This window comes from Mus pahari, chromosome 13 (genome assembly GCF_900095145.1).
Source record: "Mus pahari chromosome 13, PAHARI_EIJ_v1.1, whole genome shotgun sequence".
In the NCBI taxonomy this organism is placed as follows: Eukaryota; Metazoa; Chordata; class Mammalia; order Rodentia; family Muridae; genus Mus; species Mus pahari.
The window spans coordinates 76517527-76545030 of NC_034602.1; the positions used below are offsets into that span (position 1 = coordinate 76517527).

Below are 27504 nucleotides of genomic sequence, written 5' to 3' on the forward strand. Positions count from 1 at the left end.
CTGTGTCAAGTTGACACAAAGCTAGCCAGTACAGTGGTACAGCTTGCTATAATGAACCTTAGAAAAGTCAAATCTGGAGTCATGCGACACGTGGACCTTGTAGGTATTTAGGAGCACAACAAATGTTCCTGTCTGTATCTTTTCCACATTGATCCAATCAAAGTCCATAGAACTTCAGCATATTCTAGACAGGCATGTCTTTCAAAGTAAATATTTAGGCTCAATTATGATATGGTGAAAGTTCGCCTCCTAGTGAAATTGGTGAGCAAGTGTATTTTCACACAAACATGGTACCTGAATGTTGTAACCCATGTTCAATATTGATAGCCAACATTTCCTTCTGATACTGTGATGCATGGGTTATTATAACTTCCTTAGGGTTATCTAAGTTAAGCAGAATGACAGACATCTTGAAGAACTCATAGAGCAACTGTATTATCAGGAAGACTGGAAAATGTAAAATGTTAACATGGTTTCTATCATATTGATCAATGAGTTCTTAAAGTAGGGCTGGCATTTTTTATTATTTTTTATTTTATTTTATGTACATTCATGTTTTGCTTGTATGCATGTCTTTGAGAAGGTGTTGGGTCCCCTTCTAATGTATACACACTTGTGTGATCTACCATGTGGGTGCTGGGAATTGAGCCTGGGTCATCTGGAAGAGCAGTCAGTGCTCTTCACCACTGAGCCATCATCTCTTCAGCCCCTGACTTTTTTTCCCTTTTTTATTGAATATGTTCTTTATTTACATTTCAAATGTTATCCCCTTTCCCAGTTCCTCCCCCCCCCTTCCTGGAATCCCCCTATCCCATCCCCTCTCCCCCTGCTTCTATGAGGGTGTTCCTATACCCACTCACCCACTTCTGCCTCCCCATCCTCAATTCCCCTACACTGGGGCATCTATCGAGCCTTTATAGGACCAAGAGTCTCTCCTCTCACTGATATCTGACAGCTCCATCCTCTGCTACATATGCAGCTGGAGCGATGTGTACTACTTGGTTGGTGGCTTAGTCTCTGGGAAATATGGGGGGGGGGGTCTGGTTGGTTGATATTGTTGTTCTTCCTATGGGGTTGCAAGCCTCTGACATTTTTTAACAGCGATATGATGTGGTAATCTGCACTTCAGTGACTCCCAAACACCCTAGCACCTCATTCTAGTGAAGATACTAATCACTGTGCCTAGCAGATGAAGGACCATGGCAATGGGTCTCCTTCCTGTGTTCCAATACCCAAACCATCTCAGCACTGTTTATAGAGTTCTGAGCATCCCAGAATATTGGTGTTGTCTGTTGCTGGCTTATATCCACATTTCAAGAAGTGTATGTAAAATGAATAGTGACATTTAAGAACAAATTTTCAGATACTATCTCCTATTCACACTTCTTTAAATGACCACTTAGAACTTAGCTGGTTTTCTTTAGCAGAATAAGAGACACGGAAAACAATGCAATACAGATATCTCAATAAGGTGTCAGAAAACTTGATTTTATGACTGGACAATTCTCAGATCTATCTGACACTATGTCCACTTTATTTTTTTCAATTTTTTATTAGATATTTTCTTCATTTACATTTCAAATGCTATCCTGAAAGTCCCCTATACCCTCCCCCCCCCCCGCCGTGCTCCCCTACTCACCCACTCCCACTTCTTGGCCCTGTCGTTCCCCTGTATTGGGGCATATAAAGTTTTCCAAGACCAAGGGGCCTCTCTTCCCAATGATGGCCAACTAGGCCATCTTCTGCTCTATGTCCACTTTGTAATACAAACATAATTTGTAACATAGTTCTTACTCTCCTGTATAAAAAATATCAAAGCTTAACTATTTTCATTTTTCAAATTATCAGCAATTACATGTTTGTGCATAAAGAATAAGTTTCAGCTGCATTAGACTCTTCATTATTTCCTTGTATTAAAATGCCTTTGGAAAAAAAATCCTCCAGGAATTCTCTAGCACAGTGAGGTGGATAAAATCCAGCTATAGAGAATGTAGTCAGCCCTGTGAACCTGTGTTGGAAGCTGAGGAACACAGAGCCAACTCTTCTTTAATCTATATTTCTACATAAAAGATTTTAACCTTAAAATTCCAGTGTCTAAAAGTATACACTTGGAGCTGATGAAGACAGATTAAGGACAATTGCTGCTTTTCCAGAAGACCTGTGTTTGGTTCCCAGCTTCCACAATGGGTGACTAACAGCCCCCTATACCTCCAGTTCTAGGGGAGCTGATGTCTTCATGGACTTCAGGCTAACAGATGGTTCATGCACCTACATGCAGGCATGCACACATATGCATACCATGATAACATTAATAAAATACATGTTAGAAAATTTCTGTTCAGTATTACATTAGACAACATAGGAAGATAGCAACTGTTATCCCCGTTTGGGTCATGAATGGGCTTGTAGATCAGATGAACATTGATGGAACACAGACACATAAGAAATTATAAGGAATGCACTTTGAGAAACAGCTCTAAGTGATAGTGTGAACTAGAGGGTATTATGAGTTTATCACAAGCAAAAAAAGGGGACAAATACCTACCTACTAGACTTAAAGTTTTACTGAACACTCATTCTGGAAAGGAATAAGAATGCCAAGATGCTGTCCTTCTAAAAGAAGCTCAGTATAAAGTCATCAGGATTAGTTTCTGTTGAAATCAGGAAGAACCTGGAGTTTGGTGGTGATGGGCAATGGTAGCATCAATAGACACCACCACACAGGAATAACAGAACTTCTGTCTACAAGCCAGCTATCATATTCTTTCATAATATGTTACACACTCATATATGTATCTTACTAATCTTCTAGTCATCTTGCCCCAAGTAAGTTTGAAAATCAAGGTTAATATTCACAAAATGATCTTTTACTTAAATAGATGCAACTATGTTGCAGAGGATAACTTAAAAATCTATTCATTCTTTTCCCAGATTAGATGACATTGTTGACAATTTCCCATCCTTTGCAGGACTTCTACAACTTAAGTATGGTAACGTTAATTTGACAAAATTTAGTAAATTAAACTAACTCCGTGTAAGGCTATATTACAAAGGGATACGAGTTTAAGAAAGCAATAGCATTTGCTTAAAATTCTGATTAAACAAAACCAGAAAAATACTCAGGGCAGTTATGATCCTGTTTCTATAGCTCTTCACACATTCACAACTAATTTTGTTGGATTTTTTTCCTTTTATTTTTTGAGAAGTTCATACTTGTAAACAATGAAATATGGCTTCATAGTCTCCTGCTTTCACCCTAACTGCATGCCACTCTGAACTTTATATGTTTGTTGTTGTTAAAGACTCCTTCCTCTGAAAGTAAATTTTCTTTGCATAAAGCACAAGTTTATGGTAGGAAGCAAAGCCTTTGCTAGGGAGACACTGGCAACCACAATGAGCAGTACTTCTCCTATTCCACTTCATGACTCCAGTATCTATGAATCTTGGTTGTGGAATAAACTAATGAGTAACCAGATGCTGGTTCAAAGCAAAGATCTATCCTTCTATGGAAACTTTCATCAACTCTAAATGCCATTGCTTCCCAAATGACAGAAAATTGACTCTTCGAAGGAACATTCCACTATTCTAGCAAACTAACTACTTCAGACATAGAATATAAAAACAATGATTTTTATGAACATGTGCTCATCACTGTGGCTTTCAGTGAAGTGAGTTCCTTAGTAATAAGTAGTTCTTTCTGGAGTATCATGACATTGATATGGACCAGAAGTGTATATTCACAACTATTTTACCCACATACTCCATCAAGCCTTGCACATAGTCAAGTACCTGGTACTTAACTGATGCCTTTAGTTGTGGGTCTTCCCTTCAGTGCTGACCTGTATAAATAGTCTTAGAAACATTTTATATTAATTCATTGTTGACTTTATTTAAGGACGTTTTATTTTAGACATTCATTTGCTACTTAAAATTACCTTGGCTTTAGAAAATTTAAAATTAGTAAGCCATTCATTAAACATAATGGTAAAATTTGAGACAAACAGCATGAAATGGTAAGAAATTATAACTTTAGCACATTTTCTCCAGTAGTAACATCTGGTAAACCTATAATATTTTATTAATGCCAGGATATTAATATATAACAGACTATTTGTTCTACAGCAATATCGTCCAGGTTGCTGTCCTGTGACTCCTCTCATGTCCTTTAAAGTTCTTCATTAAATTATGTTACCATTAACTGGCTGTCTACTTCATCAATGTTCTCATGTCAAGAATGTTATATATTGAGTGTAATCATACAGTACTTTATTCATTTATTTTTGTTTTCATTTTTCAGTAAACATTAGCTCTTGAAGACAGACGTAAAGAGTTTTGAATTTATGTTTCATGATAGTTCAAAAATCAGTATTTCTCTCACTCAGGAATGATTAATTCCAGGAGGAAAATGACCCTGATGTGATACAAAACCCAATAAAAAGAAGAGAGATTATGGAAATTAGTTTATTTTCAGATTATTTATGAATGAATGAATTTAAATAATTTGGCAATGTTAATGATGTAATATTTTAAAATGCAAAATAACCACAGATGAAGTTGAATTAGTTAATGAAATGTAATCTTCCTCTAGGAGGGCACCTAGACTATATACAGACTGGAAGCTATTAGGAACTGAAGCTAAAAAATACTCTGTTATAAAGCCTCTTAAAATTGTATTATTTTGATAACTGAAAGTAAAAAGGGAAACTATTATGAACCTTTCGGTAAGGAATATAATTAGAAGAGAATTATTACCTGATATCTGTATATTTCAAGACCATGAGTTTTAGTAAGTTCAGAAAAATAATATACACCATTTTCTTTGACTGAGCCATGAATGTGCTTTTTCTCTACTGTTAGTGCCTGACAAAGGAGACTGAGAAGAAACAAACACGCCTTAGATCTCTGATCTAAACTTCAGTGTTGAATCTTCCATTTTCTTGACATAATCTTCTTCAAATTTCTCATACTGGGCTACAGTGAACTGATTCTTCCAATCGCCTGAAATGCCTGTAAGAAGAAAACATAATGCAAATGTACTTGGAATTACTATTAAATATCTGTCTAATAGGAATTTGAGTTAACAATTTAATGTGTATTTGGTCTTTAACTTTTGATATTCATCAAAATGTAATCTTCAACTCCAACCAGATCTAATTTCTAGACCTACTTCTTAGCCTTCCAATTTCCATAAATTTTACGAGTATCTTATCTTAAAAGAACAATAATTCCTAAGTATCTTAATGAAATGCCACTGGAGGAAACACTGCCCAATTATCTTATTTCTAATGCTCAGGCTGTAAAAGCCTTAGTAACAAAGGATAAAAAGGACTTCTAAATTGAAAGCTTTAATTTACAGGGTCAAATGATGACTTAGAAGAAAAAAAAATTATCAAACAGGATTAGAAATTATGGAAGTGAATGTAATAAAGCATATTTATCTACTACATGTACTGAGCCTTCCATATATTTAAAACACCATAGCCTTATGTAAGGATATGACATGACATGCAGAAGTAATATTTGCTTAAATTATAGTTTTCACAGAATATTCCACAAGAATGTAGAAGTCACAATTAGAAACCTATTTTTCATGTCAAATAGAGATATTTGAACTAGAAAATTCCAGAAATAATGTAAGATAAAATACATTCTAAGGCTTTTGTTTTTTTTTTTCTACTTTTGAGTTTCCCTTTATTAAGCATACTTAATTGCTTCTAATTTCTTACAATTTCACATTTCTGTGATTACTTATACCTTCACAATGTGACCAGAAACTATGCAAAAATGAATTTGTGCTTCCCTCACCCTTTCTCATGAAAGGAGACACAGAGTGGTCCATCTCTTCTTTCATCATAGTAGTGTAATTTGCACTAGGATTCTCCTTCATTACGTTGAAAGAGCTATGGTAGAGGATTTTATTTACAATTTCTTCTGGTATGTCTTTTTCTAGAAACTTTAATATTTTTTGAATTTCACACTTTGGATTCTGAAATGGTAAATGGGAAAAGAAACATTTCAGTTAGATTTAGTCACAAGGAAAGGAACATTCTTACTAAGGTTCTGTTTAAGCTTAGCTAGAGAGCTATTTGGGAGTTTTTATGCTACTTTCTGGGAAAGCAAAGTGATTTCTTTGACCATTCAATCCACCCACCATGAGTTAAGAGCAATAGTAGTATTATTTCATGAAATTAAAAAAAATGATTGGGTTAATTCTCAATATTTAAAAATATGAATTTGCAGAATAATGGATAGTAATAAAGTAAGTTGCTATTTTAGTTAAGGAATAACTACAGTCATCTTGGTTTTTAAATATAGCACCAAATATAGATTATATATCTCAAGAATTTTCTAGGAGTGAAAAACAGATTCTATGACCTTTAACACCTTCATGTTAGGAGTATGAAAATGGAAGCGAAGTATGTGTCAAGTCATTCATAGGCCAAGTCATTCATATGCAAATGAAGGGGAAATCATAATGGATAAGAGTGAAATTATTAAATTAAGAATGAAAATATCTGAGGTTATTCTAATGGTACAGAGAATCTTTAATTCTAGTGGAATTCTGCACCTTCTCTATCAACTACATAAGTCATCCTCTATATCTGAGGGGACTATAAACCTCATTGTCTTGACAACATCTTGGCAACCTAAGTAAGAGTTTCCATGTAAGTTAATATATGAACACATAAAGACCCATATGTAGGGTTCCTTATCCCCTAAAAGCCCATAATGTGGGTACTACATAGAAGGAATCATTGTGGCTAGTATAAACTCAACTTATTGTATAAGAGCAGCTGTGAACTTGACTGCAAAAAAAGGAACATGCAGAAGAATGATGTGATTTCCATAGAAACATAGAACTGTATTCTCAAACCAAAGGTGGTTTATCCATCATAAAGGATTTGATAGAAGTCTAAGAAACAATATCAGCTGAGTCAGGCCTACCAAAACTCAGAGCCAATGAAGTATAATTACAGTTTTTCCTTGATAGACTTCAGTTTTGAGTGACAACATGCCTCAGGGAATTTAGTTGGTATGTAATTCAACAGTGAAGTAATGTTAATCTGAAAAAAAATTAACAGTCTTGTTTTTTAATGTAGACTCAGTGAGTAAAGGAAAATGGTACAAAAAGAATCTGGATGGACATAAAGGGGTTAAATTCCAGACTCTAGAATCATCTTCATGATTTTATAGTTTAGAAGCTAATAAGCTATTTGAACAAACACATAAGTGGACCCACACAGATATTTTCAAAAATATTATTATTGTTATCCATAATTGGATAATCAACAGCAACATGGTAGATTTGAATTAATTCATTCGTTATAACAGAACCAGAGTTAAAAGTAAATTAGCTACCCTTATAGATTAAGAAGAAAAGAAAGAAATGGACAAATAAGTTAAATTTAAAAAAATAAATTGAAGTGTCTACTTACTTCTTTCATGTCTTCATAAAACAAGTAAAGGATCCGATATTCTTTCCTTTTTTCCCACCATCCCTTCACATGATCATACCAGGAACCAAAGCTCACTAAAGTTCAAGATGAAATGTAAAATTAAAAACTATTTACATGAAGTAGAAATAGCTAAATGTCTCTTTAAGTCATGGTTATCTGCTGTTTTCCTGTGGAATTTGAAATCTACTTAAAAAAAAAAAAGTTATTCTGTCATAAGTTGAATCATGTCTTCTCCAAATCTATACAATACAATGTCCCCATTTCATACCTGATAATGAAATTGTACTTAGAAGAAAGGTTCCTATAGTAGGAAAAATTAGTTCCTGAATATGACAAATGCCCTTACAGATAAAGAAGCTAAGACAGACACACCAAGATGGAAGGCCACAGCAAGAATACCCATGCACAGTTAGCCCCACACAGTTTAAGGAAAAAGGCTGTACAATAAACACAGCACTGTCTCCTTGGATTTGTAGGTTCTAGAAAAGCAAAAACATAACATCTCTGTCATCTAAACCACTCAATAGGGTAAGTTGTTAGTGGAACTTTTGAAAACTATTATCATTTGATAAATATAGCTAAGACCACAAAAGTAAGGCTACAAAGTGACTTTTCAAACAATACATGATGTGTATGTTCAGAGGAGAGGGAGTAGTGAATAAATAAGAAGGCATAAATGCGAAGTCACAAAATGACTGGGAAGCGTAGAGTACATTTTTTTTTTCTGAGAATCCTTCAGGCTTTGACAATGACAGTGATACCACAAGCACATAATATTTCAAGCAATGACAGGTGTTATGCTTCATGTCACCTACACACATTTGTTTCCAAGAAGAAGTTTATATGGGGACTTAAATGTCTATTGGGATTTTTTTCTACATTTGCTATCATTAGATAGAAAAAGAGACTGTATGTTTGATAAAGGAACAACAGGAGTTTTGAATGCTACAGAACAGAATTCAAGGAATAGGCACATAATTAAAATAGTACAACATAGGCATTGAGATTTGAAAGCAGTTAAATAAATTGCCAGCACCATTCATAACTTACGAAATGTTGAAATACAGAACTAGAAACTATATGTATCACAAATTACCCAAAAGTTCCTTCAAAGACAAAAGGGACATGTTATCTTCATCTTTACTCTCCCTAATGTATTAGTAGATTGATTGATGAGAATTAATTTTATAATAAACACATGGTTTATATTTTAAACTTTATGGTGACTTACCAAAAACCTCTTAGTATTGACATCATAGTTAAAGGAATTCTTGGACCCACCTTGCCCAGCCATGAATTTCTCGAGGAACTCTTCCCAGGTGCCAGGCTCTGGGTGTATTCTTGCCATTTGGTAGAAATAATAGTAAGAAACAACCACATCTTTGGCATTCCGTGCCACATAGATCATCTGTATGGACAAATGAAAGGTTGGCATTTACTTCTGTAATTGAATAGCTATTAGCTATTGCTTTACATGGCTGTCTTTTTATTTATCCTTTATAGTTCCAGTCACAATATTTGTACAAATATGCCCAACACAGTACATCCACAACTATGTATTGTTTTAATACTCAAAAGTTCTTTTCTCATTTCTGACACACCTACATTCTTTTTAAGCTTTGAAAAGATTATATCTTGAAATATAAAAGATGATTATAAAAAAGACCTAGAACCTCCACTTCTATGTTCTAGTGTCTTTGGTATGAGAAGTTATTCTGCAGGCTATGGACAGAGGAACTTAGACACCAACCCAGAGACAAAATCCCCCACCTATAACCTGTCTGGCCTGCAAAATGTGTTGGGTTGGCCAGAACTTGTAGGAGTGGCCAACCAATGTTTGGTTTAATGCCATACCACAGGAGGGAGCCTGTGCTCTACAATGCTTGGATGTCCAGGAACCTGACACTGGGTAAGAGACCTAGGATAGAACCAAACACCACTGACAAAAAGCGAAAAATAATCCATGAAATGATATTCTGCTATAGTTACAAATTGGTACCTTGTCCAGTCATCATCAGAAAGGTTTCTTCTGGCAGCAGATGGGAGCAGGTACAGAAACCCACATCCAGACATTATGCAGAGACGGGGAAGAAAGAGGAAATATTTCTGGGGAGATTGTTTTGCAATACACATTTACTGAAATGCCTTGTGCCTACCCCTCTTCAAAGCAAGTTTAACACCTAAAGTCTAGCCATACATGGAGTGAATGTGTTTCCTAGAAAATTAAGTGCAGAAAGAGACCTTCAGGAAGCTATGATTAGCTTTTCCTTCTCTTACAACTGATAAACAAAGTGAGACCTTTCACACTCACAAGTCACAGATAGTAGCCTGTTTAAGCTTGGAAATGGACAAGGGTAGGAAGGAGTGGACCGAAATAGGTTTGGAAGGGATACAGTCATAGGCTCATATAGGATGAATGCTGCAGCATATAAATTTTATTATAAACATTAAGCCCTGTAAATATTACTAGTTATTTCTTATTTCAGTTTCAATAAACTAGGGCAATAAGCCAAAAAACATCTAATAACACCATCTGTAACCTTGATGTGTTTGACTTGCTTTAGTACAGAGAGGATCCTTTGAGGATGACTCCACAAACTCCTAAAAATAAACCATACCTCCTTCTAGGCTCTTGGTGATATTCATTACTGTAAGATCTCTCTCTCTCTCTCTCTCTCTCTCTCTCTCTCTCTCTCTCTGAAAAAGAAGCAAGTCCCTATGTAAATGAGGGAAAAGAAGAGATAACTCAGTGAAGCTATCTTAGTCAATAAGCCATATTGGCACCAAAGGCACCATTCTAATTAGTCACTAAGGAAGTACAAAACAATCCCCTGCATAGCTATTAACATGAATCAAAATGTTTTACCTAGATTTCATGTTAATGAAGGTATGGAGTAACTTAGTTACCATTACTCATCAACATTTTAAATAACTCATGTACTATTTTAAAATATCAACTACACAAATGAGTTACCTTAGGTTTCAATAATTCTATCCCTAAATATGTAGCCAAGAGAAAATATGCATCTATACACTAAAAGACATATAATATGCAATGCAACACCATTTCCATTGCTGACAACTAGCAGAAACTCAACTATATATCAACAGTACTCTTTATAAATAATCTCTGAAGGAGTCACATATTTTTGATGGTGTATGTTATTGGTCCTCAAACTTTAGTCTGAATTAATTTTAAATCTGCTATTGGTAAATTTTAGACTTCTGGGCTTTATTTCTGCAATTTATATTTCAGATGATCAGAATGGAATCTGAGAATTGTGTATCTAGAAAGCCAGTTGGCCTGCTTCTTGTAATGTAATAGAACAAATACATTTATACAAAGGAATAGCTTTCACATGTGTATTGAGAAAAATTAAAATAAATTTCACAATATACATAGTTTATTATTACAGGGCAAGTAGGCAAAGTTACTTAATGTGAGAACCAGAAAGGTTACTGACTAGAAGTTTGATGCAACTGAACTTTTGGGGTGCTGACCATAAGTACTTTGGGTTTCATAATATGATTATTTCCTAAATAATCATGAAGCTCAATTCTTTGGTTTGTACTATTTTCCTAAATGTTGCGTTTGAAAAATTTATTAAAATAAAATCATAAAATGTATGAATCTATATAATTATAAATCACAGAGTTAATTAAATATTATTTATATATTATGCTGGATTGCCAATAGACTTCTAATCTGAAAATACGTAATGATAAATATTCATTGATTAATTTATAGAATAATATATAATTGTCAATTCATATAAATTTCAATCTGTTCTGGTATATGAATATTATTTCTTTAAAAGCAGTTGAAAAACAAGTGAAAAGATTAAGAATGAGAGACAATATGAAAGTGACTCAGGCATAGTGTACAACCTTTTCTTCAAAGTATATATCCAAGTGTCTACAAAAACTTCACCCATAGGAAAGAAAGAAAGTGGAGCAACAGAATTGTTGAGCCATGAAGAATAAGGTCTGCCTACCGGCCCTGATTCAGATAAAGAAACTAGTGACTGAACATAAATTGGTGAAATCCCAGGGGTAGGCTGGGACTACAGAATTGCTGGGTTTGGCTACATTGTATTTGTTGAATGTATCTGTTAATGATGAAAGATAAGGGGCTTATCTACCTTTTCAACCTGTGTTAAACTTTGATAACAAGAAAAAAAAATCACATTCCTGTTGAGGTCAATGACTCAGATCCTGGTGGCACCACTGCTCATTCTATTGTTCCTCAAGCAATTATGGTCACATGATCATTTAAGCATTCAAAGTTAGATAAATCCCTTCTTCAATTGTTACATAAAACCTGGCAAAGATTTTTGGTCATTATTTTTCTGTCTTTGATTGGACTTCTAAACTAAATGATGGTTCATAGAAATGTATCTGCGAGATTTTTAGCCTCTTATACTGGGAAACCTTGAGACAGACTTGGCCCTCCATATCTGCTTTAAAGATTGACTAGCATATCCTGAAATTAAAACATAAAATGGGGGCATTGTGGGGAGCCATGGCTTTGTGCTTGGCAGAGCTGCTTTGAGAGGCATGTGTAATACGTTTCTCAGGTTAGAGTCCATGCCTCTTGAGGCACAGCCTACCTTCAAGTTCTTGAGTTGTTATCCCTGAGGCAGTGAAGTATTCAGGACACTTTGTTTCTCTGTATGTTCCCTGAGTAGTCAAGGAAGCATGAAAACTTGGCAGGAAAATTGGTCTTTGACATCAATCTTGTGTACCCTGTGTTGCTTGCAGACATCATTGTATCCTAGTACCTCTAACTGAATTGAACCTGGAATTTTCCATTGTCGTCTGCCTCTAATAAAGGTATAAAAAAAATCTGATTGCTCTCAAAGAGATTGGCACAGCCTCAGTGGTGCTCTGGATCCTCCAATCTGGCCTGATTTAATTCCTTGTGGCCATATCAGATTCCCTTAACCTTGTACACACACAATGTCCAGACTTTTTATCTCATTTACAATATGAAAGGACTGAATGAAAAAATTTCAAATTCTTCTTTGATCTCTTATATGTGGTGTGTGTGTCTTTGCATTTGTGTATGTGTGTGTGTGTGTGTGTGTGTGTGCACATATGTGTGTGTTTGCATATGTGTATGTTTGTATCTGGGGTGTGTGTGTGCATATGTGTGTGTTTGTGCATGTATGTGTGTGCAAATGTGTGTGTGTGTGCATATGTGTGTGTTTGTGCGTGTGTGTGTTTATATCTGGTGTGTGTATGTGTGTGTGTGTGTAAAACAACAGTTGAAGGAGTTAAGCCAAGAATTTAACAAAGAGAGTGAGGAGTGTATGGGTGATATTAGAGAGAGGAAATGGAAGGTGGAAATGTTGTAATTATATACAAATATCAAAAAACTCAAAATCAATGAAAGAAATAAAAAGACAAAGAAAGATTATTTTCACTTTCTACCTTGCAGTCATTTTTCCAGAATGAGGAAGGAAGCAGCTGAACAGGAAGATGTGTTTTCACTATTCGAGGAGACTGCATGTTGTTCAGCATTTCAACACCTACAGACATACACAATAACAAAGTGAATTATACTTTTAGATTCAGACAACTTATTTTTAATTCAACCTAAGATCTTCTAATCATTAATGGTTTAATAAAGTTCTTTTTTTCTTTTTCTTTGTTCTGATTTGTTGGGTAAATGGACCAACAGCTTCATATCTTCCATTAATCTCTGAGGATATAAACTGTAAAAAGTCAGGGTTAAATGAGCTCTTTCATTCTTTGTAAGTATGCGGGCATAATGATCTGCGCATCTGTAAAAACATTTCTCATTTATAACACAAGATGGAGCAGAAAGAGCAGCTTTGAACCAGTCTCTAGGTTTTCTCTTCATTGTTCTATCTCATTTACAATATGAAAAGATTGGAAGAAAGTCTTTCAAATCTCTCTTCTTTCTCATGTTCAAACTCTATGATGGAATTATGACACAATATCCATTTCTATTTTTTCAAGATTTTGAAAATGCAAAGAAATATATTCCCATAATATTTTTCATTATCACATGTAATACGATGCACTAACAAAATAACAGACTTCCATATATTAAGGGATTTAAGCTAGATACAGATGTAGATGTTAACTTTGAGGAAGTGGAGGTTTAACAAATTCTAACTCCTCTAGACACTTCAGATTTCACAGTGCTTGTTCTTTATGTATTATTGCTGTTCCTGACTCCTTCACACATACTAAGAGCACATGTGAATTTATTTCTATAGTGAAAATGAATATCCTGAGAAAATACCATTAGTTATTCCAGGAATTATAAACTCCATGAATGGTACTCGTTTGTAGATTGCATCCCTTTTGCATTTCTCTGCATCCCCATTGTTGTAGATCAAATCCAGTATTTCACTGACCCAAGTTGTTCCTAAGAGGAAAATGGAAGAAATTAAATATCTATGTTGAAAGTAACATGAGAAAGTCAAGAGAGGCAGAGGTGTTTTGTAATATCTGAAACAAACAAACAAGAAGTGTGTTTTTATTTCCATATCCTTTAGCTTACTCCAAATCAAAATATTCTTAAACGCATTTGAGTTGAACACCAACAAGGATTGGCAGAGGGAATAGCCAACTTTGATGAAATCATAGGCTCATATATTTCCTCTCAATATTAAAAAAAAATTAGAGCTTAGACTGGAAGGGAATATCAGATAAAGATGATCAACATATAATGAAGGTGTAAAAAGAGATCACAAAGAACCTTAGACTGTAATATTCAGGATGCTACACACAATAGAGTCCATTTGACCTCAGTACAGTGATTCACTCTGACAAATATGTTAGTATGTCTCATCAAGTCTTAAAAAAATACACTAAAAAATGTGAGAACATTGTATACTCAACAGCATATGTGGTTTGATTATCAGATGAGTGATGCATTTCTATTGAAAGAATATGATAAATCAGAAAAATAACTTATTAGTTGTACTCATAATGGTAACAGAAACACTGAAACATATTATTTAATCTATGTTATAACATTTTAATGAGTGAAATATGATTGTCAACACTTTTCAATGGTTTCCGAAAACTAGAAATGACACATATGTATGTCAGTGTTACAACTAAACTCAATAATTTGTTGGCTAACTTGGAAAATTAATTAAAATGAAAGTAAATGAGAGAAAGGAGAAAAAATTGCCCAAACCACCTTCTTTTTTATACTAAAATGTCATCTAATGCATTTATTCAGTTCCTAAGACCTTGTAATCATGTGGGGTTCATTTGCTCTTCGCAGATCATAATATACTAAGTTCTAGTTTGTTTTTGCACCATAGAAAATTAAGTAGAAATATGGTTAAAAGTTGTATTAGAGTATTTATTACTTAGGAAGTTTGACTGACTGTGAATTTAAGTAAATTCATAGGATACCTGCTGGCACTTCAGACATGAATATGAAGCTGTATAATCAACATTGCCCCAGCAAGCCACAAGCCTTCTTTAATGTTAGAAAATTTCAGCTTAGGCTGGAAAAATATCTGCAGACAATTAGGTTCATGAATATGGTACTATTGTTCAACTGTCTGTCATGAATAAATTAAAAGTTCTTACCAGATTTGGGATAGGTAGAGATCAAAAGGTCATCAGGTCGGGCTTCAAATGACTCGACTTGGGACCAATACTCAGCAATGCTCCAAATGATAGGGACACCTTGAACATCCAATAACTCCCTCCTGAAGACATCCAGTTTGTTATCCATTTGGGGAGACTATATTTTAATAAAGGGTATCATTAATCAATTTTAAAATGTTACTAATTGAATAGTAATATAATTTTTCAAAGTTCAGAGATATGAATTCAGATTAAGTGTGTTATTATCAAGGCAAGAAAATAAACTGAATAAACAGATAAACATTTATTTTCATCCATAACATTCATACACTGCATATTACTATACCTCATTTGTATATCAATAGCATATGCTAAAGTAAATATTTTTAAGATGTACAGTAAAGGTGCAACACTTGAAGTTAGGAGAACACTGTAAGAAATGGGATTATCAGTCCATTCTAAGTCCCAGAATGACACAGTTCTCCTTAGATCAAAAATAAAATATGGCCTAAATTACAATGCCCTTCCTTTAAACTTCAAGGTAAACTGGTAAATTGTTTAAATTAGACCTGAAAGGCTACAAATTAAGAGAAAATTTGTATGTGGGGTATGAGCAAGATTTAGCAGAGAAAATAGAGATCTTAAGTAAAGTACCAATGAACATGCCAAATGCACAGGGAAAGGCTCACAGGGCCTCATCCCTACACAAAGAACTATAGGCTATTGAGTAAAACTAGGACTGAGAAAGGTGGTCCTTCCCTGGTAAGATCACAGTGATTGTCCAGTGTCAACTGGTCAGCCCTGAATACATACATGCAAGTAACATTATATTGACTTATCTAGTCATAAAAATACTTATATGCATGCAATAACAATTGGTAGAATGACAGCAGGGATGAGTATAAAAGTATAAAAGAGTATAAAAGAGGGTTTGGAGGGAAGCAAGGGAAGGGAGAATTAAAATAAAATATCAAGAACAAACAACAACAAAAGGATAAAACAAAGAAAGTAAGCTTAAGGTTAGGCAATTGAGAATGCATTGCACATCTTCCACTAAATTTTGAAACACTCATGATGATGACCCTGCTTTACTTTTTTTAACAGGACTCTAGATGAAGGAAGGCACCTCTCTTTTTTCTCTTACCTGTTATGGGTAAGGGAAGAACTTGAAATATACCATTAATCATACTCCCAAATACACCTGCCTCCAATTTAACATGAGCTGAGGGATTCTTTTATTTCCTCTAAAAATCTAGCTTTAAACTTTAGCTAAACTGAGACGTTGGATTACTCTTCTAAGAGAATCCCTAACAACTGCCTAACAAGCAGTACCAATATTAAGCTTTCAAAAAGATCCCCAGGAATTAGTACTGTGGTGGTTTGAATATGGTTGGCCCAGGGGGTAAGTGGCATTATTAGGAGGTGCGGCCTTGTTGGAGTGGGTGTGACCTTATTGGGGGAAGTGTGGGTGTAGGCTTTGAGAGGACAGGGAAGGCCCCTAGTGAAGGTACAACCTCACCCAGGACAAAAGGGGTCATGCAAAGGAGTTGAGGCTTGGCACCATGAAGAGAGCCTTTCTGAGGCTATTGGTGAAGCCTAATTGCAGTAGAAGACTCCAGCAAATTAAAGATGCCAGTACTATGGAATGATCATTAAGAACAGAAGCAGTAATGAAGGGAGCCAAGCAGAACATAGGGTGCTATATAGGGCAGAACCGGAGAAGTGACCCAAGTCTTTTGGAGGAGCCCAGATCATGTGTGGATCCTGACACTGGAACAAGAAGTTGAAAGGTGAAGTTGTACTGGATACCCCAGGAGTTGTCAGAGCCATGGGGTATCTGCCTAGGAAAGCTGCTAACAGTGAATGGAATCTGCCAAAGGGAAAGAAGTTTGTTGCAGTCAACAAAGATGAAAGGAGTTAGAGATCAGAAGAGTGCTTTTACATCAGACATGGAGATGCAGAATTTCCACTTTGCATAGCTGGTTTGTGATATGCTTTAGTACAGTATTTCCTCGCTATAAAGTTTTGGAATGATAATATACTTCCTTTGTTGTTGGATCAGCTTTTTATTTGGATTTTATAGGGGATTACATTTAAGTGTTTGGATGAATCTCAGAAGAAACTTTGAACTTTTGACACCTAACATTGATGAGACTGCTATAGACTATGGGAACCTCTGAAGTTGGATTGAACTCATTTTTTTTGTTATACTATGGCAAAGTATGGCCCCCATAGATTCAGGTGTTTGAACAAGCCTAAGGGGGCCAGAGAGTAGAATGTTTGAATATGCTTGTCCCAGGGAGCAAGTGGCACTATTAGAAGGAGTGGCCTTGTTCAAGTAGACATGACTTATTGGGGGAAGTGTGTCATTGTGGGGGTGGGCTTTTGAGACCCTCTTTCCTGCTAGCTTCCTGGAAGCCAGTCTTCTCCTGTCTGAAATCACAACCAGATGTACAACTCTCAGCTGCTTCTCTAGCACCATGTCTTCCTGGATGCTGCATGCTTCCAGGATGATAATGGACTGAACATCTGAATCTGTAGACCAGTCCAAGTTAAAAGTTGTCTCTTATAAAAGTTGCCTTGGTCATGGTGTTTCTTCTAAGCAATGGAAAACAAAGACAAGTACTTGTCAGGAGAATTCAAAGTCAGAAGTCTGAAGTCTGTAGATAAAATAATTAACCCTCTATACCTGTGGATTCTACATAAACACAGTCAATCACCTATGAATTAGATTGTTTACAGATAATATCCTTTCTTTATATCATCAACAATGTGACATTACAACTATCTGCATAATATGTACATGCCAGGCATGTATAAATATGATTTAACCTTTCAACAGGATGCAATAAAATATATGTAACTATTAGGCCATTATATAAAGAAACAAAACAGCTGACCATTTTGAGTCTTGGGATCTTAGAACCAATTCATTTTGAATATTAAGAAACTTTCACCCAAATTGTGTTTAATAGCCATTATTTTATCCCCTTAAGCCTTTAAATTCTCTCTAAACAATCCCTTAAAGACATCAATAGAATATATTTTTCAAAGTGTGTAGTTCAAAATGTTGAATAATTTATTCCAGATTAAATATATTGTAGTACTCAGTTAGATTAAACAGCTTAAAGTATTAACACAAAAACAAAAATTTCCTTGTTGGGACTTGGAGACTTAGTGTTCTCTTCTCCCCCCCCCCCCCCAACAAATTAGGATTTGCCTGGAAAAACAATCACATAGGAAAACATAGCAATAGTGTTTTGAAAAGTTAATTTGTAATCTGATTGCTTTCCTATTGATCAATAGTTCAGTGCAGATAACATTTGATCAATTATTAAGCATCTTTCTGTCCATTTATTCATAGTTTCATTAGACTAAGTCTCAGCATAACAGTTGAATTGCCTTGTTATTTCCCAGTTATTCACTGCTTTCCCAGTGCTCATGAATATAGTCAAGTATAAACTAAATTAAAGAAGGGTCGTGAGAAAGTTATTAGTTGATTTTGTCACTGTGAAAAAATATTTCAGTGCACTTACCCAAACTAAGATGTCTTCAGTGTACTTGGGAAAGTTAGTACAGTCCCTTTGGAAAATCAGTGTAGATGTTTTCCAAAGAACTGGAGACGGAACTTTCATATGACCCAGAAATACTACACGTGGACATTTATTTAATGTCCTACTACAAAGATGTTTGTACATCTATATTCATTGCTGCTATAGTCACAATATCTAATAAATGGAATCAATTTGGGTTTCCATCAACAGATGAATGCATGAGGAAAATGTGGTATGCATATACAATGAAATATTACTCAGCTGTCAGGAAAAGTGAAACTTGAAGGAAAGGGGATAAAACTGGGCAAAAATAAACTGAATAATGCCATTAGGCCTTGAAAGGCAAAACTATATGTTCTCTTTCATATGCAGACCTTTATCTTAACTTCAACTATTTTGTTTTGAATGTTTAATTTATTATAGGGAAGCCAGGAAACTAGAAATAATCATCTTAGAGGCAGGGACACATTAAGGTAGGAATAATAGCAGATTAAAAGTCAAACAAAGTAAGCCATGGCATAGTTGGGGGAGTAGAAGGTGAAATATGGGCGAGTACTGGAGTATATGGGAAAACAGAGGGTGGAGCCCTGGACTAACCCAAACGTGCAACACATGTAAAGCTATAAACACACCTACTATACCAGAACATATTTAAAAAATATTTAGAGCGAAATTAGAATATATGTGAACTGAAACGTGGGGATTCTGTGATTTTAGAGAATAGGAAAAACAAGGGGCAGGGAGGGTTATCTACAAGTAAGAATGTACAAAAAGCCTATAGAAACACTCATAGTAACTGAATTTCAAGATACAACTTTAACAAAAAGGAGTTTGAACAGATTTCCTCTGCATGGTGGGAAATGTTGCTCTTAGGAAACACGTTATTGAATGAAACATTCCAGTGGAAGACTAGGGATACCTACCTATGACTTATTGGTCATGTAGGCCTCAGACATCTCCATACAAGCCACGACTATGCCAATATTCCCAATAGTGTCTCCTGGTAGATTTTTTTTCTTAACTCTTATTCTTCTATCATAATTCCATCCTAACCCTAGTTTCCCCTTCCTCCTTCCCCCTCAGGCTCACCCTAGTTCCCAGCCCAGATCCACTCCTTCATTTCACTTCTGAAAAGGGCAGGCCTCCCAGGGATATCAACTAATCAAGACATATCATGCTCCAATAACACTAGAAACCCCCCCCCCCCCATATTAAGGCTGGATAAGACAACCCAGTAGGAGAAAAAGGGTCAACAAAACAGACAAAAAAGTCAGAGACAATCCTACTCCCACAGATAGGAGACCAATAAGAACACTAAGCTGTACAACCATAATATGTATGAAGAGCCTAGGTCATAAACATGCACAATTGGAATTCTGTAAAAAAATATATAGTGTATTATTCAATTCATACAAGGTTCTTATGTGTCAATTCCAACTATCCCATTTTAGCCAAGGAGGAAAATAACATGAAAATATTAAGTATTCTTTGGAAATCTTTCTGCAAGAGCTTACTTTCAACAAATGACAGAATTTGGTTTAGAGCAAGATAAGTGTAGGTCCTATATTGTTAACTATTTTAAATTTGTATTATAAGACTTGCAACAACAAATGATACAAAGTATTACAAGAGAAACTCCAAGTTATGCCAAGGTTCTTGGCAAAGGAAAAATGAAGGTAAAATGGTATGAGTTTTTGTTAAGAATCTGGAGAAAAATAAACCATCTCAAAGAGGTTGATTTTACTCATTGTATTGCATAATAATGAGCTTCACACACATATATTAAATACAGTATATAAAAAAGCTTATGAAATAATTTAGAAAATATAAGCCTACTTTATTAATAATTTCTTTAAGTAATATCTTATAGTCTATTCAATTACATAAAAAGTGATATTTCATTTAGAGTGATTTCTGAGTAAATATCGAATTATCATAAGGTAACTTAGGTACTGTTCTTTAAACCTTGTGGCATATCTATGCTTTGATCAGTCAGTTTCTGACAATCACAGATCACAGAAGAAGGTGCTTAGCTCACAAAAGGATGTTTTATAATTTTTGGATCTTTTAAGTATTATATATAAATTTAAGACTCCGTATTTGCAATATCTACACCTTAAAAAGTCACAGCTAACATATTTATGGAAGAAACACAACCACGTTTATCTTACCTTTAAATTCTCAGAGCTTTAAATGAATTTGCTCAGATGGAGAATCAGAGCCAAAAAGTCTTTAAAAGGATGAGGCCCCTGGGTAGTTCACAACTTAACGTGAGAAAGAAATTAAGTTGTGGTAAGCTTTGGAAATGATGAACAATGTTCATTTCCCTAAGGCCACTCCCCTGTTTACCTACCTGAAAATGCCCCGTGAGTATAAACTCTCCAGGGTGATAATTATAAGACTTTAGGCACACCTCCATGTTTTGCGTATTGTTAGCAGCTATTCTTAGTCAATTATTAACTGATCAGTGGACTATGGTCTTCCCAACCTACTGGTGACCTATGTTAAACCTAAAGATGTTTTGTCCCATAGAAATCAAAGTAAATATCAAACTCATGACAATCAACACATTATTCTCTTAGACAGTGCTATATTCCTAGTACATAAATCCTTTGCATGGATCTGATCTATATTGTTTGTCAAAAAAGGAAATAATTAAAAATGATCACTCAGGTTTCTCTCATTTCTAATGTTATGCTCTTAGGAAAGCTAATGTTCTTTGAAGACCAGATTGCATGTAAACCACTGTGGTAGAAACAAGAAAACAATGAATACTTGATCAGAATATTCATACATTTCTAGAATATTTGTCAGAAAGTAATTAATTAAAATGGTAGCTAAATTATAAAAAGTTTGAGATAGCATTTGTGAAAGTTAGTTTATGTAAATTTAAAGTAAGACAGTCATTACCCTGACTTTCCATGTAACCTTTAGTGGTTCATCCCTGTGACAAAATGTTTCTATCACACCGGTTTGACAATTGATTTTATATGTAAGAAAAAAATCAAGTTTCCTCCTACTACACTAAATTTCCATTAGGAAAATGTTGTTATGAAATACTCTGGAATACTATCCATCCTATACTACTTATTTTGCCTATTTTCACAAAAACAAAATATAATGCCAGAGAGGATATAGAGGAAAAATGCATTCAAATACTTGTAGTCTGTGGGAAATGTAAATTAATATAGTCAGTATGGAAAATATAAAAGATATATATATCTTCCCCCAAGGAAAAAAAGCTAGCACATTAAAAAGCTAGCTACATTAATGTGCTTGATAGAGTCTTATTTGCAGTAGAGATAAATGCAGAATCAATCTAGATGATCAACATCATTAAACAAAACAGTGTGTACATGCATGTGTATATACAATGGAATGTTATTAAGCTTTACAAAATAATAAAATTCTACCAGTTGTATAAAATGAATAAAACTGAATTGAGTTGAAGATGGAATAGTTCTAACTGGAGATTAGATGGCTGGTAGTCACAAGCAATAAAGGGCGTTTACATAACATGTATTGACACACAGAAGAACTAAGTTCAGGTGTTCTGTACCCCAATTGACCGCTATTCCACAGTATTGTATTGCATAATTCATAAAGATCTAAAACCTCCAAAGAATAATGAGAGAGAAAATGTTGTCTCTGTAATTGAATCAGGGCACAAACCATGCAGGTGTCTAAATAGTCCATTTTATTACTACAAATAAACAATATATATTTCATAAATATTGAAAAAATAATTACAAAGTGTTACCAAAATTGATTGGCATAAAACACCAATATATATCAAGGCAATGCTAGATGGAAAGTATTCTTATTTTAATGTAACCACACAATGTGTTCCAATATATCTTATTTTCATTTACTTTTTTTCTGTCAAATGCTAACATTTGAGACAATTCCCATATGTGGATATCTGTAAGTTAGCCCTTCCAGCTTTTGGCATCTTGACGGATACTTTCATTCATGTGTCTATAATTTAAGGGACTCAGAGAAATTCTCAGAATTGATAGGGCTGTGATAAAGCACAAGGACAAAAAACAACTTAGAAAGAAAAGGATTTATTTTTTTCCTAGAAATTGTAGTCACCCAATGAAGTCAGAACAGGAACTCAAGGCAGGACCCAGGAGACAGCATCTGATGTTGAGCTTAGGGAGAAGCACTGCTTATTGGCTTACTCAAGTCTTGGACCGGCTGCTTTCTTAGACACTTTGATTGACCAGCCCAAAGGTGGCCCAACCTACATGAATTGTCATCAGCAAAATGCACCTGGGTTGTTCCACAGTCTAATCCACTGGAGGCTGTTTTCCTAATAGAGGGTCCTCTTCACAGGTAAGGCCACTTTGTCATGATGAAGGAATGAGAAGAACAATAGCAAAAAGCAAGCAACCAGGAGAGGGCAGTATTCTTTCTTATGGAGAACCTCAAGCAGACCACTTGTTCACACCTACTTTCAAGTACATGGTAAACATCTTACCACACTTCGGACCAAAACAAAACAAAACAAAATAGCCCAAAATATGAAAATTAAACAGAATTATTTTCAATCTCATTTCAATTTTCTTTTTTAGCTATCTCTGGGAAACACAGTTTAAGTTTTCATATCTAGATAAAATCTTATAGTCATTACATTGATGTTTGATAATTAAATGATTTATAAGTAAATATAATAGACACTTCTGTGGTATATATTCATAAAAGCTAGGATCTTGGTAATTTATTTATAATTACTCACTTGAGAATTATCCAGATTGAAAAAAATCTGAAAATGCCAGTTGGCCCAGCCTACTCTGTCTGATATCTATATCAGCCTAATCATTCTGCACTTAATATCCAGTAAGATAAAACGCATGCACTGTACATAATAAAACTGGTCTTAGATTTCTCAGAGGAACAGAGACTTGCCTTGCAGAAAACAGTCTGAAACATGCAGTTTTTAATGGGGAACAAGACCTTAGAACTGACATTTGAACTTAGTTGCAAAGGCTCTTTTAGAATGATGTGTGTAATTTTTTAGAAAAGAAGACATATATTTACTAACATCCCAGGAATAATGGGACTAGGGAAATGGTTTAGTGGTTTAAAAACAAACCAAGCAAAAACCAACCAAACAAGAACTTGTTGCTTTTGCTTAGGATTCAGGTTCACTGTCCAGCACCCATGTGGCAGCTCACAAAATTCTGTAACTGCTATTATTGGGGATCCAGGGTTCTCTTCTGGCTCAGGCACACAATTTGTAACAGATATACATGTACAAAAATATCACCATATATATTAAAAAAGTGAATAACATATATATAATTCACATATATGTATATATAGTAGACTCTCATAAAATGAAAAACTTATGAAGATCAAAAAAGAACTGAGTCTTTTAAAAAATGACATAACGCCTCTTTGGTATTTGGGAATGTAGATATTACATGACAGCACCAAGTGACTTTAAATCAACATCCCAACTTAATGTTATATTGGAAATGCAGTGAATTTTAACTTCATGATAGCTAATACATGCTGATAGCTGACATATTACATTTCATTAAAGATAGAAATGTAATTTCAGACCATTATTAGACACTGGTTTCAAATTTTTAACAATACAAATTTTCATAAAACCAAGAAAAACAGTTGTGCCCTTATTTGAAAAGTAGTTAATTGTGCAGCATTTACCCACAGGCAAAAATTTATGATTATTAACCAAAAATGTCCATTGATTCAGTTACACTGGCTTTACTTTCTCATATTTTTGCTTTAAAGTATATCTAAACTCTTGCATTTAAAACATTCCCACGGCTACCGTAAGTAGGGCAGCACACATCTGCCAGAAGGATTTGTTCTATGTCACCTTGTTATCATGGTGCTTCGATATTAAAGTGAATCCAAGAAGAAAGAAATGAATAGAAAGAACTGAATAAATCCTTACAGTGACAGCGACAGGGAGGGACACTTAAAAAAATCTTTTAGGAATATCTTTTAGAAAATGAGAAATCTCCTGAAACTCAAGAACGATCACCATAATAGTTTTTTACCCTATGACAAAACAAAACAAAACCCCTATGTATGTAAAAATATACCAAATAACCAAAATATTCTAGAAAACAGCGTGAACCTCCTCTCCATGGCAAATGCGCTCGACTCATGTTGGCACCGTTTTTGATTGTAGAGTTCTGAGAACAAGACAGAAGCCAGCTTGTTTTGATTACTCTTGCCTAGCTCCCGTTTCCGTTTCCAACCACATCTTACAGGGCTCAGCCCACTAGTGCCCTACATGTGAACATTCCCCTGGAGTGAACAGAAATACTGAAAAGATGAAAACTAATACACTTCAGTATTACTTACCTTTCTACAACCTTAAAATTTATTATAGAAGCCTACTACAATAGAACTTTAACTATTAAAATTTACCTTTTGTCTTTACAGGTGGAAAATCTCCAAGTAGGATTTCCAAATGTTTTCTTATAGTAAAATAAAAATAAAAGTGTAAGAATATTTCAGGTTTTGGTCTCCTGTTTTCTCAGTTAAATGTGTGGTTCAAACAACAGACATCGTAAATTACTTACCACCAAACACTGCTTAATAAGAACTGGAGGTCTAGACTGTTTCTACAGAAACTAATTAATGGAGGCCTCGTTCTCTGAATTGCTTTGAGCAGAGGAGCCTGCGCCCTAATGATTGGCTTAAAATTGTTTACTACTCTGTACAAAGCCGGTTGCTGTTTCAAGTTTGAAAGGCTCAGGAGAAGGTGCTGTGGATGTTTGCTATAATAGGAGGTAGGACAAAATGAATAAAAGAATCCATCTGTTCTGAACTTACTGCTCTGAAATAGTTGTGATCAACAAGAAAGCCCTTTGTCTTCACTCCCGGTGCTCCTGGTTTCAGCTGGAAAAGCAAAGCCAAAAGCAGATCCTGTTTCCCCACTCTCTGCAACAGCGTGCTCCCTGTGAAGGAAGAAGAAAGAGCAAGAGAAGTTCAGCCAAGAAAACATGGAACAAATTCCACTCCTTAAGTGGTGCTGCACTATCGCAAGACAAGCTGGAAGATCTACCACACTGAATCCCCTGCAAGTGTAATAACATCTGTTTCCAAATAATAGTAGCCAGAGGGCCTTTTAATTCTTCATGTGATCAAAATCTCACCGGTTATGTGCTTCCTGATTTCTGTACCTAGGTTTCTGATTGCTGATGTGACATGAAAGCCTCCCATTTTGTTACATACACGATTATAACTATTTTTTACTATTCTTCTATATGAGTACCACAAGCATGCATATAATTTTGTAGAGGTGAAAGCAGTTTTCTTTTCTTTTTCTTTTTCTTTTATTTTTTTCCTGTCTGCTTCAGAGAGGAAGACCAGCAAAGCCCAAACAGCATATTTTTATAAGGTCACAGCATAGCAAAGCACCTGAAGTCAATTAAACACTTTTAAAGATCAGTGACATAAAGAAAAAACATTCCTAGATTGCCTCCTCTTGTGCCTTGTAACCTGAAAGTGATCTGGAACCTTTTAGCAGGCTCCCCTGTTTCCCTCCTACAGGAACCTGAAGATTTATGTTCTAGTAAAATTGTATTACACACTTACTGCTTATAGTAATAGGACAAAGCTGAAACAAATATATCATTATAAAGCCAAGGAATTCAAAGATAAGTCATATCCAGTTCATTTCATTGAGGTTCAAAGCCCAATTAGTTTGGTCTCATTAGAATGGACCAGGAAAGTGAGCAACCATCAATTTGACTTCACATTCATTCCTCTTTCAGTCACATCCCCCACAAAGTAGAAGCTGAAGGTACCAGGATACTGGGATGTAATTCACAAACATTATCTTTCCAGACAAAGTGCCAACATGGAGAAAAGGAGTCTTAAAAATGAACACATGAGGAAAAGCCAATGCAGCGTATTTAGAGGATTTTCAGAGCTGCTACTCTTTGTCTCTAATCACCATTCTTGTTTTAAGCTACTGCCAAGTTGACTGAGGAAAATAATTTAAAATGTTTTATGAACATAAATGTACAGTTAATAGCTCCTAGGAGAAAATTTATGAATTGGTAGAATCTATGTCTATGACATATGTCTGTAAACACATTTGTTTTTTTGTTTGTTTGTGTGTTTTTAATTAATTAATTAATTAATTTTATTTATTTACATTTCAAATGCTATCTGGAAAGTTCCCTATACCCTACCCACGACCTGCTCCCCTACCCGCCCACTCCCACTTCTTGGCCCTGGCATTCCCCTGTACTGGGGCATATAAAATTTACAAGACCAAGGGGCCTCTCTTCCCAATGATGGCCATTTAGGGCATCTTCTGCTACATATGCAGCTAGAGACATGAGCTCAAGGGGTACTGGTTAGTTCCTATTGTTCCACCTATAGGGTTGCAGACCCCTTCAGTTCCTTGGGTACTTTCTCTAGCTCTTCCATTGGGGGCCCTGTGTTCCACCTAATAGCTGACTGTGAGCATCCACTTCTATGTTTGCCAGGCATTGGCATATCCTGACAAGAGACCGCTATATTCCTTCAGCAAAATCTTGCTGGCATGTGCAATAGTGTCTGCGTTTGGTGACTGATGATGGGATGGATCCCCAGGTGATATAGTCACTGGATAGTCCATCCTTTCATCTTAGCTCCAAACTTTGTCTCTGTAACTCCTTTCATGAATATTTTGTTCCCTATACTAAGGAGGAATGATGTACCCACACATTGGTCTTCTTTGTTGGTTTTCTTGTGTTTTGCAAATTGTATCTTGGGTATTCTAAGTTTCTGGACTAATATCCACTTATCAGTGAGTGCATATCTAGTGACTTTTTTGTGATTGGGTTACCTCACTAAGGATGATATCCTCCAGATACATCCATTTGCCCAAGAATTTCATAAATTCATTGTTTTTAATAGCTGAGTAGTAC

General features: G+C 35.2%; 1 protein-coding gene across 2 annotated transcripts; it reads right to left on the reverse strand.

The window, feature by feature from the left end:
* Positions 1-4482: 4482 nt before the first annotated feature.
* Positions 4483-25457, reverse strand: LOC110330634 (sulfotransferase 1 family member D1). Of its 2 annotated transcripts, none has more exons than XM_021210881.1 (8): positions 20767-20894; positions 15042-15198; positions 13732-13857; positions 12891-12988; positions 8739-8865; positions 7437-7531; positions 5806-5986; positions 4483-5007 (listed from the first exon to the last, which is right to left on the reverse strand). In XM_021210881.1, exons 2-8 carry the CDS (start codon positions 15187-15189, stop codon positions 4895-4897), a joined length of 888 nt encoding a protein of 295 aa, XP_021066540.1. In that variant the 5' UTR covers positions 15190-15198; positions 20767-20894; the 3' UTR covers positions 4483-4894. The 2 variants fall into 2 exon arrangements, with proteins under 2 accessions (XP_021066540.1, XP_029401120.1); XM_029545260.1 differs by lacking the exon at positions 20767-20894 and adding an exon at positions 25415-25457 and having other exon boundaries at positions 4766-5007.
* Between the last annotated feature and the right edge of the window lie 2047 nt (positions 25458-27504).